Source organism: Thalassophryne amazonica, chromosome 7 (assembly GCF_902500255.1).
Source record: "Thalassophryne amazonica chromosome 7, fThaAma1.1, whole genome shotgun sequence".
Classification (NCBI taxonomy): domain Eukaryota; kingdom Metazoa; phylum Chordata; class Actinopteri; order Batrachoidiformes; family Batrachoididae; genus Thalassophryne; species Thalassophryne amazonica.
The window spans coordinates 45279520-45298438 of NC_047109.1; the positions used below are offsets into that span (position 1 = coordinate 45279520).

The 18919-nt window shown below is 40.5% G+C and overlaps 1 protein-coding gene across 1 annotated transcript in view; it reads left to right on the plus strand.

Annotated features, from left to right (window-relative positions):
- Window positions 1–438: 438 nt before the first annotated feature.
- Window positions 439–18919, plus strand: part of snip1 (Smad nuclear interacting protein) — a 29643-nt gene continuing 11162 nt past the window's right edge. The window contains exons 1-4 of the mRNA XM_034174099.1: window positions 439–563; window positions 675–833; window positions 9867–9996; window positions 14438–14982. Coding sequence (XP_034029990.1) covers window positions 676–833; window positions 9867–9996; window positions 14438–14982 — 833 coding nt within the window. The 5' untranslated portion in view covers window positions 439–563; window position 675. The remainder of the gene's footprint in view (window positions 564–674; window positions 834–9866; window positions 9997–14437; window positions 14983–18919) is intronic.

Sequence of the window (18919 nt, forward strand, 5' to 3'; positions counted from 1 at the left end):
GCCACGTTTTGCCCCGCCTCCTTTTGTGCAGACATGCGCATGCTCATGCTTTCCAGAAGCATTTACTGAAAAAAGTTTGAAGGACCTAAATGACATGGTGAAATGCTGAAGAGCTTTGCTCATTTATGTCTGCAACATATACTGTACATATTGTTTAAAAAAACAATTAGAAAACAAAATTAATAAGTTGAAAAATACATGTGCAAAAGCAAAAAATAAGAAAAAATGGAAATATTTAAACATTTCTTTTTAGTTTTGCTAATTAGTTTTCTACATTCAAATGTGGTTTGAATTTCCCAGCCAGAGTAGGTAAGACCCATGTTTATGAAAATAAACTAAAATTTAAATTCGAACCTACCGAATAACAAACTTACAATTTTGAGTGCGGGGACACCCGGCCAGCAGGTATCTCTGTCACTGTGGCGTTTAAACGCGTTGAGGTTTTATTTATTTGTTTTTCTTTCGGCTGTCAATGGTTGTCAGTTGACAATAATAGCGGAACCAAAGTGCGGGGGAAGTTGTTCCTGTCGAGATAGTTTTTCAGCGGACCACAGGAAGTGGAGGTGAATGCTGTGGCTGCGAAGTCGTCGGAGTTTCTTGTTGTTGCTTTCTTTCTTAATGTTACTTTTTGTCATGGCGGTTGATGTTTAATGATGTCGTTATATTTAATTTAGAATGGCTAAAGAGAAGCGTCACAGAAGGAGAGAGTCTCCGGAGCGGGAGAGTAGAGTTGAGATAAAGCAGGAGAAAGTCAGTCCTGTTAGGCCACAGAAACTACACGGATCCAGATCCAGCGGGACCTCCAGTCCTCCCTCCAGAAGGAGAACCAGCAGGTCAGTGTCATTTTTCTCTTTCCCTCAACATCGAAAATAAACACATACAGCCATTTGGGTGACTGAGCTCAACATGTAGAAGTATATCATACCTTACATTGCAACAACGCAGAATCTATTGATTATAACGGTCTGATATCTAATCTACAGTTAATAAGCCAGTTTCGAGTTCAAGTGCCGCAGGGGCTGCTGGGTAAGTTCAAAGGTCAAGTCATACAAGCCGCCTATTCCAAGGATCACAAATACAAAGCAAACGAAAAATAAATGAATAAAAAAATCAAACCCAAAACACTGTCATCATCTTTATCTGAAGCAATAAATCGCAATATTAATTGTTGTAGTTTATCTCTGTTATTATAAACTTACAGCAACAGCTAAGCCGTGTTGCATTCATAAACACTACACATACCAAAACGAATGCACGAAAAATAAATAAAATTATATATATATATATATATATATATATATATATATATATATATATATATATATATATATAATAAAATAAAATCCCAAACACGGCAATCATCTTTATCAAAAGCAGTAAATCACAGAATTAGTAGTCTCAGTTTATCTCTATATTATATTTATAAACCGTTACGGGAGCTACGGTTCACTCGAATTGCATTAACAAACGCATGAAAAATAAACAAAATAAAATCCTAAACACAGTCATCATCTTTATCAAAAGCAGTAAATCACATAATTAATAGTCAGTTTATCACTATTATATTTATAAAGGCAGAACAAATGCATGAAAAATAAATAAAAATACTGACTTTTGAACTATTTACATATCATTTTTGTCCACAGTGTAACTTATTTTGGCTGTTTAAGCTGTTATGGTGCTTCAAAAACACTGTCTTACCAGCGTGAACACCATCAGCAGCTCGTTTGTATGCACCGACCTGTGAACCAGAAGTGTTGGCTAGTTCTCCGTGCATGTGCACTGATAAACTCAAAACTGTCTTATTACAGACTATAATCTGACTGATACAGATTTTTTTGGGGGGAGGGGTCATATGACACAGTTGTTTGGGAATTAAAAAAAAAATTGCTCCTACAGTACAAAGTGCATTCAAGAAGTATCCAACCCATGGCTGTTAAAACTCAGTGGATCCAAGGTATTCCGTGGATTTCATCATGGGGAGTGGCGGTAGTGTTGTACTCTGTCGTTGTAATCGTCACTGAGTTTTTAAAATGCCAATTGCAAAGCATTCTTTTTTTATGACATTGTGCAAGTTTTATAAATCCGTGGACACTGATCTGTATAACAGATACAAATCAGTGTCCTCGGATCCGCAGAGTTTCACGGAGAAAACTGCTTCACTCAAAGTGTGGCTTTTACGACAGTTGTCGTAAAGCGGGACTGGTTGGTTGCTATGGCAACACTGTTTTCCTGCTCCAAGACACTGTTTTTCAAGCTAAACGTAGTATGTGGACATTGCACACTTTTCGAGCCATCAAGTTTTTGAAAGAAGAATTTTGTGGCATGTCTGTCATGGAGTGACGTTGGACAGAGGGAAAAAGTTTAATAAGGACAAGAATCTGTGAAAATGGCGCTGGGTTGAATTTAAAGTTAATCTTCATGAACACAACTGTGATAAAATAAACGGGAAAAGCAAACTGCATCTGGTCCATCAAGAAAGATGGTAAGAATCTTTTTTGTCTCTGGAAAATAAACATTGTGCTGTTAGGGGAGGTGATGGTCTAGTGGTTAAGGTGTTGGGCTTGAGTCCAGAAGATCATGGGTTCAAATCCCCACCTGACTGGAAACTCACTAAGGGCCCTTGGGCAAGGCCTTTTATCCGCTATTGCTCCCGGTGTGTAGTGAGCGCCTTGTATGGCAGCACCCTGACATCGGGGTGAATGTGAGGCATAATTGTAAAGTGCTTTGAGCGTCTGATGCAGATGGAAAAGCGCTATATAAATGCAGTCCATTTGCTGTTCAAACAGGATTTCAGACAACATTGACTTTTTTTTTTTTTGTTAATCCAGACTTTATTTCATTGGAAAAAAGACATTGTGGCTTTGAATGGATTTACAGGAATTTACACAAGAATATAAGTGACTTTTCTTTTTTTACTTTTTAAGGTATGTTATTGATATTTTACCATGATTTTCAAAATATTCTACAACAGGGGTGCCCAACCTGGTCTCTCATAGTCCGGGCAGTAGGAGCTGAGTGCAGCTGTAAGCAGCCACTCAGACACTCTCTGTCTGCATTAGATCCCAGATTTGGACATTCATGTCAGGTGTTGCTCTGGATTTGAGCTCAATGTCATTTTTCAGTGTGAGGATCCAGGTTGAAGAGTGACGCCACTTTGGGTGATATACAGTCCACATCTATATTTTCCCCAAATGGAAAACAGAGAAAACTGACAACAGGTGACTGACAACAAGTCAGTGAAGCACCTGTCAAATTCTGACAAGATGCTCTGCACATGATCATAACGTGGACTCTTAGGATCCATGTTCTTTGTCCTGGTGCTTAAGTTCTGTGTCCATGTGTGGAAAGTTCTGCAGGTCACACTGTTGCAACCTGCTTGATAGCACGTATAATATGCTTTCAAACTTGCTTTCAAATCCAAAAGCTGTTCATGTTCAGCATGATTTGAACATTTCAGAAATTAATTAATTTCAGGCAGAAGACCGTTCCAAAAAGGGCTGGACCGAAAGGTGCAAGATGCGCAGGAGTCAAAAAGATCACAGGACTGTGCAAAAAACAAAACAAAACCCACTTGTGTGCCGTGGCGGCTACTGTATCAATTGTATTACATTACTAAGCCATATATATTGATTTATAACACAAAACTGTCAGAAGGGGTAATAGAGATAAGTGTAAAGATGATTGAATGTATCATTGGAGCAGTAAATTGATCACTCCTTGTGAACATCACGCAGAACGTTGCTGCGTTCACGTACCATCAGAAATTACAGGACTTCTTTGTTGTTTCAAACTCAGCTGTTGCTTGTGGCAGGTGTGTGGTTTTTGTTTTATTTCTGGTTTAAAAAAAAAAAAAAAAATTGTATCCACACAAAAGATTAATTCTGGCCTATATAAGGTGCCTGAGCCCAGTGAAGCAGACCCCCCCACCCACATAAAATATAATCCAAGCAAACAAGCTATAATTTCCGATGGTACATGAACGCAGCAGCGATCTGCGCGGTGTTCCAGGGGGACTGATCAATTTACTCCTCTGATGATATATTCAAGCATCTTTACACTTATATTTATTACCCTGTTTGACAGCTTTGTGTTTATAAATCAATATATATGGCTTAGTAACATAATACAGTGATACAGCAGCCACCATACCTCTGCTGAGCCACCTAATGTCTGTGTGCAGCAGATGTGTCTCCTCCAGGTGTGACCAGAATAAATGCATCCTCAGACTCCTGGCCCAAACAGAGCACTGCAGTCTTGTTCGCCACATTCATCACTATTCGTATTTATGGACCATGAATCATTGTGCTGCTTGCCGACTTTTCAATTCCTTGGCTTTTCGAGCGAGCAGGGGGGATTTAGCCTGGTTAGCATTAGAAGTTAGCATCATATTTCTTGTGAATAGTCTGAAATGCTGCTCCAAATTCCCTTTCTTCAGTAAAGCCACATTTACATTGCAGATATGACAGATGGATCATTAATTCATTCGCCATGCGAATTAATGAAAAAATAATACAAGATGAAAATTATAATTTTTCATTTCTTATCCTCCATAGAAGGAGGCCTTCTTCTTCGCAGGCGTTTAACGGCAGCTGGCGTCCTTGTTGGTGCATTGCTGCCACCTTCTGCATCAGTCTGTTATAGCAGCACTAAATCCTTTCGAATCCAGGGACAAATTTTTTTTTTCATGCGATTGACTGGAACTCAGCCCGTCGATCGCGATCGACCGATTGGGCACACCAGTTCTACAAGCTTTAGCTGTGGTGTTTGAAATGCTTTAACAGTCTTTTCAGTCTTCATCAAGGGCGCAATTTAGAACTAGAAATTGGGGGGACAAAGTGCGAGGCCCGTAGGGCCGAAGCCCATAGGCCGGGGGTCTGGGGGTCGCTTTAGGCCCCCAGAAGCCAACAGTTTCTAGATAAGCTCAGATGCATTCTGAACATCCAGAACAGTAATTTTAATGTTTTGAGAAGACCATAAAGTGGACACCATTTGACTTATGCAATTTGAAACTGTGGATATAAGTATTTTATTCTGAGAATAGCCAGCATTGATTTTATTAACATCCTGGTGTAAATAAGGTATCACTACATGTGTAGAACTCAAAAAGAATGATAGGTTGAGTTTTCATTTAAAAAAACCACTGCAATGTGGTAAAATGTATTCATAAATATGAAAGAACAGGCTCTTAATAATTATTAACTATCGCATACTGTATTTTTTTTCTCAAGATTTGTTTTTGCATAAGTTTGAAAAAACAACAGATCATAAGTTTAGGATAAATTACTTATCATGAATTTAATTTTCGAAGTGGCACTAATGACAACACTCATACTGAACATAATTTGGCTTGCATAGACTGATTTTGGAGATCAAGCAATAATTGTAGATGGGCTTTCTGAGGTCCCAGATAGCTTTTCTGATTTCCTTTTCTAACTTTCAGAATTTAGTAAATTAGCATATGGTCCATTGATACTTATGTGTAGACACTAGTCCCTAGAGGCAACTATTTTTGGTTTCAAATCTGGGCAAATGCTGTCCCAGAAAATTCCGAATGTGACAAACAAGAAACAGGTGTTGTAAACAAGTCAATGCTGCTAAAAATACAAACTTGCAGAAACAAAGATACTATTCTGACATTGTTTTGCACATAAGACTGGCATGCCATGTTTTATGTTTCATATTATGCTCTTTCAACATTATCATTAACAGTTCAAATGAAAGGTTGAATCTAGGATCGTTTAAATATGCACTTCTTTTGAGACTTTATCTTCCAGGAGATGCTGAAAATGTATCATTAGATAGAAAATTTATTTGGTTTTTGGGGCCCCACGGCCCTGATCCAACCTCAAAATACAATTACTCACCTGGGGGTCTGAAATTCTAATCCCCCTCGAAGTAGTCTCCTTTGGACTGTACACAATTCTCCCAGCAGTTCTGTCATTGGTCCGATAAATTGTGGAAAGGCTTTTTTTGGAATGGTGTCCAGCTGGGCAGTCGCTTTCCGCATGATGACTTCTCGCAACTCAAATTTAGTCACTTTTAGTGTTGTTTTGATCATGAGGAACAGCCAAAAATCAGATGGAGCCATGTCAGGAGACTCGGGAGCCTGACGAATCACAGCAGTGTTTGGCCAGCACAACCTGAATCAGCTGTACGGAATTGACGGCAGGTATATTGTCACAGCATCATGAAGGCAACATAGGACCTCCCGATGATACTCTATTAATATTTTGACGTGATGCGTACTCATGGTGTACCACCCCGCGGGAGTCAAAGAAGATGGTCAACGTGACATTGACCTTGCTGCTCACCTACCATGCTTTCTTTGCCTGCTGTGCTGTTGGATGTTTTTATTGTGATGACTGAAATTTGATTTCTGGGTCGTATCAGTAAACCTATACTTCACAACCAGTGATGATGGTGTTCAGGAAATCTGGGTTGCTGTTTGTGCATTCCAGGAGGTCCTGTCAGACTTCTAGACACAGTTGCTCCTGCTCCACCGTTAGCAGCTTCAGCATGAATTTCACTCTCTGCAAGTCAAATTCCTTGTTTTCTGTGGATACCTGGCGAATAACACAGCCTTTGAAAAAACGGCTGTGGAGTGCAACATTTCCACCACAGCTGCACTGATAAATTAACTCTACTGCCTGTTGATAAATACTCTAATCAAATCTGAAAAAAGCATTTTTATTTTTTTTTTTAAATAGTTAAACATGATTAATTTAAAGTGCGCTTCCTTTCGCTTCATCTGCAGAGGTGGAGAGAAGCCAGTGCAGCAAACTATGGTTTAAAAAAAAAATATATATATATATATATGGGGTCTGTTAGAAAACTATCCGACCTTTTTATTTTTTGCAAAAACTATATGGATTTGAATCATGTGCGCTTGCATTAGCCAAGCTTGAACCTACGTGCGCATGTGTGAGTTTTTTCACACCTGTCGGTTGCGTCATTTGCTTGTGAGCACGCTTTGAGTGAGCAGTGGTCCAGCCCCCTTGTCGGATTTTTATTGTGAGGAAAATGTCTGAACGATTTGGAGCTTTGCTGTATCAAATTTTTCCAGAAACTGTGAGAGACAGCCAGGTGGAAACCATTCGGAAGATTCAGATGGCTTTCAGGGACGATTCTATGGGGATCACACAGATTAAGGAGTGTTACAACCGGTTTAAAGACGGCGCACAATGGCGGAGGGCGCGCCGCGCTCCGAGCGGCGATCGACAGACTGAAACGACCAGATCATTTTCAAACTGAACGCTGTGTTGATCCGGGACGTCGTCTGACTACTACAGAAATGGCAGAAGAGGTGGACATACCACTTTTTCAGCACATTCCACTGTTACGGGAGTTTTTGTCATGAAAAGACGTGCGGAGGAATTTGCGCGTCGGGACGGAGCCGCTAATGGCGCGGGACAAAAAGCAACGCCGTGATGAAGCCTCACAGGACATGTTGTGGTATGTCCAGCTCGTCCACAATTTCTCGGATAGTCACACGACTGAAAAGCCACCGAAAGCCGTCTGAATCTTCCGAATGGTGCAAGAGCTGAGCATGTTACAACATTCCTGTGAGACAAACATGGAGTTGCTTTTGTCCTGCGCCATTAGCGGCTCCGTGGCGAATTCCTCCGTTCCTCTTTCCATGACAAAAACTCCTGTAACAGTGGAATGTGCCGAAAAAGTGGTATGTCCACCTCTTCTGCCATTTCTGTAGTAGTCAGACGACGTCCTGGATCAACACAGCGTTCAGTTTGGAAATGATCTGGTCGTTTCAGCCTGTCAATCGCCGCTCGGAGCGCGGCGCGCCCTCCGCCATTGTGCACCGTCTTTAAACCGGTTGTAACACTCCTTAATCTGTGTGATCCCCATAGAATCGTCCCGGAAAGCCGTCTGAATCTTCCGAATGGTTTCCACCTGGCTGTCTCTCACAGTTTCTGGAAAAATTTGATACAGCAAAGCTCCAAATCGTTCAGACATTTTCCTCACAATAAAAATCCGACGAGGGGGCTGGACCACTGCTCACCCAAAGTGTGCTCACAGGCGAATGACGCAACCGACAGGCGTGAAAAAACTCATGCATGCGCACGAAGGTTCAAGCTTGGCTGATGCAAGCGCACATGATTCAAATCCATATAGTTTTTGCAAAAAAATAAAAATGTCGGATAGTTTTCTAACAGACCTCGTGTGTGTGTATATATGTATGTGTGTGTGTATATATGTATGTGTGTGTGTGTGTGTGTGTGTGTGTGTATATATGTGTGTGTATATATATATATATATATAATAAACACTGCTTCACTTTAAATGCATAATAAGTCCGTTTCAGACAATCAGCACAGACCCTTTCTCTTAAAAGGCTTTATTTTACTCAGCATGTGGCTTTGTAAACTTGTAGCATCGCCTGCTACATTGATTAGCGCTTACATTAGTTGTGGGCATGCTCTATGGTCTTCTTCTCATTTTTTTTTGTGGGAGCGTTACAGTGCCACATACAGGCCTGGCATATGTACTACAGCTTCAAATGAAGCTTCGAGGCCTCAAACATTTTTTGTAATCGAATTATTCGAATTACTCGATTAATCGTTTCAGCCCTATTGCAAATCCTCTTCAACCTATATTCAATTGAATATACCACAAAGACAAGATATTTAATGTTCAACCTGATAAACTTTACTGTTTTTGTGCAAATATTTGCTCATTTTGAAATGGATGCCTGCAACACATTTCAAAAAAGTTGGGACGGGGCAACAAAAGATGGAAAGATGAATTTTATATATTATGTGTGTGTTCAACCACCATAATGATCCTAACATTTTCTTGGACTTCTGTTTCATTGGAGACAATATGAACGCAAGACATTTCATATTTTGTTGCTCACCTTCATTTCATTTGTTAAAATAAATACATTCCTGCATTGAAAGCCTGCAACACTTTCCAAAAAAAGTTGGGGTGGGATGATTTATTCTAAATATAAGGATAGGGTAGAGTTGTGCAGGGATACTTGGAAATATATTGAACAGAACAATGCAGTCTGATTTGACTCTATATTTTAGAATCTAAAATAAATAATTTTGGAAAATACCAGCCTCATTAAAGCACAGTGTTCTCACCTGCTAAGTGTTTCTGCTTCTGAGCATTACAGTTTCTCTGATCTCATTTGTATTTTAAATGTATGATTTTTATTCAACACATTCATATACCCACATTTTTTGTTGAGTTTTCATGATTTGTTTTGTCAGTGACTATCCTTAAAGCATAGTGTTAGAGATTTTGTATATATGTTATCACTGTTATTGACTGCAGTGTTGTCTCATAAATTCAGAATAATTGACACCGTCGGGAGCTGCTCTTGACAGGTCACGTGCACATCGGATACGTGCACATGGTGTGAATGGGGTTTTTCACCCTTCTTCATTTTCCATACTGTCCCAACTTTTTCTGATTTGGGGTTATAAGAAGCCTGATACTTCCAGTGTGTGTTCTTTCAGCTCCTCCATTTATGCTCTGTGTCACTACTGCAGATCTGATATGGATATACCTGTTATTTTGGTGTTGGTTGGCATGTTGGTTTTATGCCCGATGCAACTTACTCCAAATTACATGGATAATGGGCATGGGTGGTCTTAAACAAGAACCCTTCTGCTTTGGAAGCAAGTACCCAAGCCACCTGTGCCACTGGGCAGCTTAAGAAACCTGATACTTTCAGTGGCCTCACATTTAGGCAAAATGACCAATTGGGTTTTTCAGTTTTGTACACAAACCTTAAACAGACACATCTATAGCAGGTGTTGTATGCACTTGTATTAAAATGGTTAGTGGAAATTAGCTTATGTTTTACAATGTCAGACCTTGTTTTGGTGTTGATGTAGATCACCTGTGAGGACGAAGGACCAGTCACTGGGCAGGAGAGACGCATCTCCCAGCAGGCGAAGTAGCAGATCTCCCAGAAATCAGAGAAGTCGCAGTCCTCGTCATGGACCTGATGACAAAATAAAGCGGGTAATTCATTTGTTAATTTGAATGAAGGTAGATTGCAGTAGTGTAAGAATTGAAAGCAACCTAAAGATTGACAAATGGCATGTGACAGGGTTATTGATATCACATCACTCAGGCACACACCAATTCAGTCTTTACAAAAACCAGAGAACAGGAAATTCTTTTGAAGAAGTTTGATATGTTACATAAGAGAAACCGAAGGTATGAGTAGGGTTATATCCTGCACATACACATAATACTGCACTGTAAGAGTAAAATGAGTCATTTCAGAATATAGGAGGGGAAGTAGTAGGACAGAGGTGATGGTCTAGTGGTTAAGCAGTGGGCTTGAGACCAGAGGCTCCTCAGTTCAAACCCCATCTGGCCAGAAAATCACCTTGGGCAAGCTCCTTAATCTCCATGTTGCTCCTGGTGTGTAGTGAGCGCTTTGTATGGCAGCATTTTGACATTGATGTGTGAGTGTCTATGTGAATGTGAGGCATCGGTGTAAAGTGCTTTCAGCTTCTGATATAGATGGGAAAGTGCTATATTAATGCAGTCCACGTACCATCTTAGTAGTGAGACCAAACGTGTGTGTTGGGGGTGGACTGTTGCTGGGCAACAGGCTTTGTTTGAAATTCTTCATCTAAAGATCATGTGTCACACATGGTTTGTAACACTATGTGATCCACCCGCTACTAATTATGCCCTCGGTATGATATACGGGGGGATGTATAGCGATCACCATGTCAGTGTGTTGGTCTGTCTATTTTCGCTTGTTAGCATGATATCTCAAGAACGAGTTGACCAATTTAATTAATATTTAGTATAAGGGTGTACTTCGATGATCCCAGACACCAGTCGATTACGGTGATCTTGGGGTCAATTTCAAGGTCACAGCCAGATATTCAAGATATTGTCATTGTCACATTGTTAGCATGATATCTCAAGAACCAGTTGGCCAGTTTCATTCATATTTAGCATCAGGGTGTAGTTGGGTGATCCCCCAACATTTTGAATTACTGCTTTGTGGGGACCGGGGGAATGACTCTTGTTAGCCAAGTCATGAGTGCTCAAGAAATCAAGAACAAGGAAATACCATAATTGACTCATCAACTATGACTGTAGCTGGTACACAAAGAAACATGCATGCCAGGTGATTTCCACGAGCAGGGTCGATGACACCTGAGCTTTCGCTAAATAAAATGTTGCGATTTAGATGCACCATTCAACTTGAGCAATAATACAGAGTTGAATAAATGAATGAATGAATTTATTTATTCAGCACACAGTTGAACAACAACAGAGACAATAACATAAACTCATAAAAAGAACAACGTACAGTGAACCTGTGTGGCTGAAAGGGTGAAGGCTGAAATACCCTCCCCCATACCATAAAAAATAAAGTGTGTGTGTGTGTATATATATATGTATATATATATATATATTATAACAACAATACAAAAGAAATGTGCACAAACAATATGCACTAAAATTTCAAAACACAACCAAATAAGCAAAAGTGCACAGTCCCAAGAATAATAACAAAATTGGTAAACCTAATTCTTCAAACTACAACCCCTGGCAAAAATTATGGAATCACCGGCCTCAGAGGATGTTCATTCAGTTGTTTAATTTTGTAGGAAAAAAAAGCAGATCACAGACATGACACAAAACTAAAGTCATTTCAAATGGCAACTTTCTGGCTTTAAGAAACACTATAAGAAATCAAGAAAAAAAGATTGTGGCAGTCAGTAACGGTTACTTTTTTAGACCAAGCAGAGGAAAAAAATATGGAATCACTCAATTCTGAGGAAAAAATTATGGAATCACCCTGTAAATTTTCATCCCCCAAATTAACACCTGCATCAAATCAGATCTGCTCATTGACATTGACCCTATGTGTCTTTTTGCAAGGAATGTTTTTGCTCTATGGCAAGATGCATTATCATCTTGAAAAATGATTTCATCATCCCCAAACATCCTTTCAATTGTCCAAAATATCAACATAAACTTGTGCATTTATTGATGTTGTAATGACAGCCATCTCCCCAGTGCCTTTACCTGACATGCAGCCCCATATCATCAATGACTGTGGAAATTTACATGTTCTCTTCAGGCAGTCATCTTTTTTAAATCTCATTGGAAAGGCACCAAACAAAAGTTCCAGCATCATCACCTTGCCCAATGCAGATTCGAGATTCATCACTGAATATGATTTTCATCCAGTCATCCACAGTCCATAATTGCTTTTTCTTAGCCCATTGTAACCTTGTTTTTTTCTGTTTAGGTGTTAATGATGCCTTTCGTTTAGCTTTTCTGTATGTAAATCCCATTTCCTTTAGGCGGTTTCTTACAGTTCGGTCACAGACGTTGACTCCAGTTTCCTCCCATTCGTTCCTCATTTGTTTTGTTGTACATTTTTCGATTTTTGAGACATATTGCTTTAAGTTTTCTGTCTTGACGCTTTGATGTCTTCCTTGGTGTACCAGTATGTTTGCCTTTAACAACCTTCCCATGTTGTTTGTATTTGGTCCAGAGTTTAGACACAGCTGACTGTGAACAACCAACATCTTTTGCAACATTGCGTGATGATTTACTCTCTAAGAGTTTGATAATCCTCTCCTTTGTTTCAATTGACATCTCTCATGTTGGAGCCATGATTCATGTCAGTCCACTTGGTGCAACAGCTCTCCAAGGTGTGTTCACTCCTTTTTAGATGCAGACTAACGAGCAGATCTGATATGATGCAGGTGTTAGTTTTGGGGATGAAAATTTACAGGGTGATTCCATAATTTTTTCCTCAGAATTGAGGGATTCCATATTTTTTTCCCCTGCTTGGTCTAAAAAAGTAACCGTTACTGACTGCCACAATCTTTTTTTCTTGATTTCTTATAGTGTTGCCATTTGAAATGACTTTAGTTTTGTGTCATGTCTGTGATCTGCTTTTTTCCTACAAAATTAAACAACTGAATGAACATCCTCCGAGGCCGGTGATTCCATAATTTTTGCCAGGGGTTGTATAACGAGTAAGTATTTTATTTTTGTAAAGCCTTTTAAAGCCAGCTAAGGTACCAAGTAATTTAATATTATCAGGACAATTATTCCAAATATTAACAGCTTTAACGGAAACACAGTGGCTTTTTTTTACAGTAGTTTGGATCTTTAATTTCTCAAATAATAATGTTCTTCTCAAATTATAACTGGAGTCTCTCATTTTAAATGGATTCTGGACATGTTGAGGCAAAAGTTTATTTTTAACTTTATACATAATTTGTATTGTGATTTAATCAACCAAGTCCCAGAATTTTAAACTTTGTAAACAAGAAAATAATGAATTTGTTGGCTCATGATATGGTTTATTCCCGACAACTCTTATAGCTTTCTTTTGTAAAATGATTAGTATTAGTAGTTCTACATGTGTTCCCCCCAAACCTCAACACAATATGTCATATATGGAACAAGTAAAGAATGATATAAAATAGTTCATGAATGTTGGGAGAGGAACTCTTGTGCTTTATGCATAATTTAGATTTGACATAATTAATGTGTTTTCCAGTTTAATTTAACATCAATAAAAACACAAATATTTTGTGTCTGTTTCAATTTTGATATCATGTAATAATACATTTCTGCTTAAGTTCCTGGACTTATTCCCAAAAATGATACACTTCGTTTTACCAAAATAGAGCAATAATTTGTTCGAATCGAACCATTGTTTAAATTTCTGTAATTAATTCTCCGTCGTGTCCAGGAGCTGTCCCAAATGATCCCCACTACAAAACACAGTCGTATCATCAGCCAATAAAACACAACTTATGGACTTGGAAACCAATCATGTATCTTTAATATACAAAAGAAACAGTAATGGTCCAAGGACTGAACCCTGGGGCACCCCCCCCAGGGTTCAGTCCTTGGGGGAGTTGGAATGCAAAAGCCAAACAAATTAGAATATGGTGCCAAAAGTGCTGCACTGGATCATGTTTAGGGTCCCCTATTCTGTGATTTAACAGCATGGGGGCTTTTCTGTTTTTTTTTTTTTTTTTTAAGGGCATCACACGTTATTTAATGTCCCAGTTAGCAACACAACATGGCCCTCAAAATGCAGGAAATAGTGGTTCAAATGGTTATAAATTTTGAAATTTTCTGTGGGCAGGGGGATGCCCCCAGGCCCTCCTGCAATGCTTGTTGTGTAGCTATGACCTGCTAAGTTCCCCCTATGCTGTGGAAAAATCCTCTTGAGAACCCTGATGTTGGGGCAAAATCTTAACAAGATGCAAAAGTTGAAACAAACAGGATTAGAAGTTAATCAGGCTTCATGCAGTCAGTGTAATATTCTTTTGAAAATGTATTTTGGTCCTGATGCGGTTCTTCTGGACCAGCTCTTGTAGGCCTGTTATTCTGAAGCAGTATATTTAATACTTGACTAGACTTTCTCTATATGTGTTCTCCATTTGTCTCACAGGAGCGGGAACACCATCGGACCAGTGATAATGAGTGCAGGAGAAGAAAAGACCAAACAGAAAGGTTGAGCAGGAGGGAACCAGACAGACTACGGGATAGAGATCGTAGCAGAGAAAGACATCAGGAACAGAACACACTTGCCATCCAACAACAGCAGGATGAGAGGCGGCAACATGATGAGCGACGTAGGGAAAACCACCAGCGGCTTGAAGAAAACCAGGAGCCTAACTTTGGACAACCGCAGCGAGGAAGTAATAGCAGGGATGCTCCTCCAGCTGAGAAGGAAAAGCCCAACTTTGAACTGTCAGGGACGCTCACTGAAGATACAAACACATTCCGAGGGGTGGTGATAAAGTACAATGAACCACCTGAGGCCCGCATTCCCAAGCGTAGATGGCGCCTGTACCCTTTTAAGAATGACGAACCACTTCCAGTCATGTACATCCACAGACAGAGTGCCTATTTGTTGGGGCGTCAGCGAAGAATTGCTGATATCCCTATTGACCATCCATCGTGCTCCAAGCAACATGCAGTGTTCCAGTACAGGTAAGAATTTTAATCTAGACTCTAGGGGTGGGCGATAGCACAGAAAATTAACATCATAGTATTTTGTACTTTTTGGATTGTGACAGCATTATATCATGGTATTACTGATTTTGCATGACCAGCAAAGGTACTCATCTTTGCCTGAGTGAAGAGTAGTTACCAAGTTGTCAGCATGTTTCATTAAAAAAAAAATACACCATTTGAATTAGTACATCAATGCAGTGGTTTTAGGCTATAAATAAAATACAGCACTCAGAGAACTCTTATTCAGGGATTGCGCAAAACTATAAACCTTGTGTTGTTTCCTAATGGTATAAAGACATTTATTACAATAAATATCTTAATACTATTTGGAAACAACAGAAATTTTAAGTTTGAAGCCCCGTCACATTGGCGTATTCGTAGAGCTGCTCATTGCAGCGTATAGTCTACGCTGCAGTGAGCAGCTCTCTGCCCGCTTCACGTGGTGTTTTTTCTCAATACGCAGCAGTATGTTGAGGGCTACGCGTGTAGGACGGAAGAAATTAAACATGTTTAATTTTCTTCGGTATACAGCACAGGATTCACGCGAGTACACGCAGCGCCGTGCTACTGTCCGCTATTGTGAGCCCACCCACGCTGCAACACGGTACTGTACGCCATTTCACACGTCCTGCCGGGCTCCATTGTTCTTCTGGAGCTATAAATACTGCAAGATCGTTGCTTCACTTTATCATACTGGATTCATTATATGAGGACTGTTCACTGTGTCGCAAAGCTGACTGTTGTCATTTCATAAAAGCGCTCTCTCGCGCGCGCACTCTCTGTCTTGACACAGAGAGAGAGGGAGGGAAGGAGAGCGCGCGTGCGAGGGAGAGTGCTTTTATTTTAAGGAGTCTGATAGAGAGAAGACATTCTGTCTGTCTGTCTGTCTGTGTCTAATCAGAGCTGTGACTCTTTAAAATAAACGCGCACTCGCTGCATGTATGATCGTCAGATGACCAGATCGATCAGGTCTGATCAAATCAGCGGACCTGATCGGAACGAGCTACCCGCTGTTATTAGGCAGTCTGACACGGTGGAGACTTTTAAATCAAGACTGAAGACCCACTTTTTTAGACTGTCTTATCATTAATTTAATCTGTTCGTGTTTGCTTTGTAATTTCTTTTTATTCTACTGTGTTTTATCTTTTTATTGTGCTTTTCTTGCTTTTAATTTTGATTTCACAGCGTTTGAGTCAGAGTTTCGTTCAGGGCAGCCTTTGCCACAGCCAGACTCAGCAGCATCTGGACACAAAGAAAGTGATCCACCAAGACAAAAAAATAATAATAATAATGTTAAATGACAATGATAATTGAGCCGCACCACACCATGCAATAGAGAACAGAGCGCACGTCCACAGCACTGAACTGGTGCAGCATGGCACATGCGACTGTGTGCACACATTAAAATGCGAACACACGCAGCTGCAATATGAACGAACACTGAAAAAGGCTGAGTATGCGCATATTTAAATGAAACACAACGCCGCAATGAGCAGCTCTGCGAATACGCCAATGTGACAGGGGCATGAGGAAACAATAAAATGAATTTAAATAATCAAATATGTTTTGATTATTTAAAGGTACAGTTATGCTCAAAAGTTTACATACTCTGGCAGAATTTTTTTTTTTTTTTTGGCCATTGTTCAGAGAATATTAATGATAACACATTTTTCACTCGTGGTTAGTGGTTGGGTGAAGCCATTTATTGTCAAACAACTGTGTTTACTCCGTTTAAATCATAATAACAGAAACTACCCAAATGACCGTGATCAGAAGTTCACATGCCCCTGTTTTTAATACTGTGTATTGCCCTCTTTAACATGAATGACAGCTTGGAGTCTTTTGTGGTTTTTGTGAACGAGGCTCTGATGGTAAAACTGTCACTGAATATGTTTTGGACTTTATTTACATCAATGATAAATGGTAAATGGGCTGCATTTATATAGCGTTTTTCCATCTGCATCAGACGATCAAAGCGCTTTACAATAATGCCTTATATTCACCCCGATGTGAGGGTGCTGCCATTCGAGGCTCTCATGACATACCGGGAGCAACTAGGGGATTAAGGACCTTGCCCAAGGGCCCTCACTGATTTTCTGGTGTCACGCCCAAGGCTTAACCACTAGACCATCACCTCCTTTCAATTACAACCCGTGGCAAAAATTATGGAATCACCGGCCTCGGAGGATGTTCATTCAGTTGTTTAATTTTGTAGAAAAAAAGCAGATCACAGACATGACACAAAACTAAATTCATTTCAAATGGCAACTTTCTGGCTTTAAGAAACACTATAAGAAATCAAGAAAAAAAATTGTGGCAGTCAGTAACGGTTACTTTTTTAGACCAAGCAGAGGGAAAAAAATATGGACTCACTCAATTCTGAGGAATAAATTATGGAATCACCCTGTAAATTTTCATCCCCAAAACTAACACCTGCATCAAATCAGATCTGCTCGTTAGTCTGCATCTAAAAAGGAGTGATCACACCTTGGAGAGCTGTTGCACCAAGTGGACTGACATGAATCATGGCTCCAACACGAGAGATGTCAATTGAAACAAAGGAGAGGATTATCAAACTCTTAAAAGAGGGTAAATCATCACGCAATGTTGCAAAAGATGTTGGTTGTTCAGTCAGCTGTGTCTAAACTCTGGACCAAATACAAACAACATGGGAAGGTTGTTAAAGGCAAACATACTGGTAGACCAAGGAAGATATCAAAGCGTCAAGACAGAAAACTTAAAGCAATATGTCTCAAAAATCGAAAATGCACAACAAAACAAATGAGGAACGGATGAGAGGAAACTGGAGTCAACGTCTGTGACCAAACTGTAAGAAACCGCCTAAAGGAAATGGGATTTACATACAGAAAAGCTAAACGAAAGCCATCATTAACACCTAAATGTTGTGAAAGTGTAGTGACACGGACCCACAACAGGGGGCGCAAATGAACGGTCAATAGATGAGCCAAAAGGTAACAATTTAATGTTGTGAAACGTGCACAACGAATATACAGACAATCTCAGAATATAATTACAGTCAAATTACAAAGGTGACGTGTGGGCAGGCTCGAGGATAGAAGACGTCTGTCCTGAGAAGAGCCGGAACCACACGATTTCCGCCCCCACAGAACCTGGTGAATACTGGAGCCGCCAAGTCCCGAATTCCCAAGTGATCACCGTCCCCGACTGTCGGATCTGGTACTGCTGGCGAAGAACAAAGACAGTCAAGTGTGGGTGTGTGTACACCCAGTAACAACAGCGGTGGGAATGCCACCTCCACCTCTCACTCAATATGTTGCAGAGTACCGCAGTGATTCCTCAGGGGAAAAGAGTGCCGTCCTGCACTCACTCAGCCTCCACAGAAAAAGGAACCGGTACTCCTGCAAACACTCACAATATACAGATATATTGCAAAAGACACAAACGGCTGAGGATATTACCTCTAATGAAGTATGATATCTCAGCGATGAGGTGGAGATGACATCTGGTCTTTATGGAGTGCGATGATGAAGAATGTGTGACAGCTGTCAGGAATTAATGAGTGACAGCTGTCACTCCCGGCTGTGTCCGTGGCGGCAGCGCCCTCTCGTGCCTGAAGCCCGCACTTCAGGCAGGGCGCCCTTTGGTGGTGGGCCAGCAGTACATCCTCTTCTGGCGGCCCACACAACAGGACCCCCCCCCCTCAACGGGCACCTCCTGGCGCCCGACCAGGCTTGTCCGGGTGTCTGCGGTAGAAATCGGCCAGGAGGGCCGGGTCCAGGATGAAGCTCCTCTTCACCCAGGAGCGTTCTTCGGGTCCATACCCTTCCCAGTCCACCAAATACTGGAACCCCCTGCCCATTCGACGGACGTCCAGGAGACGGCGCACTGTCCAAGCCGGCTCCCCGTCAATGATCCGGGCAGGAGGCGGCGC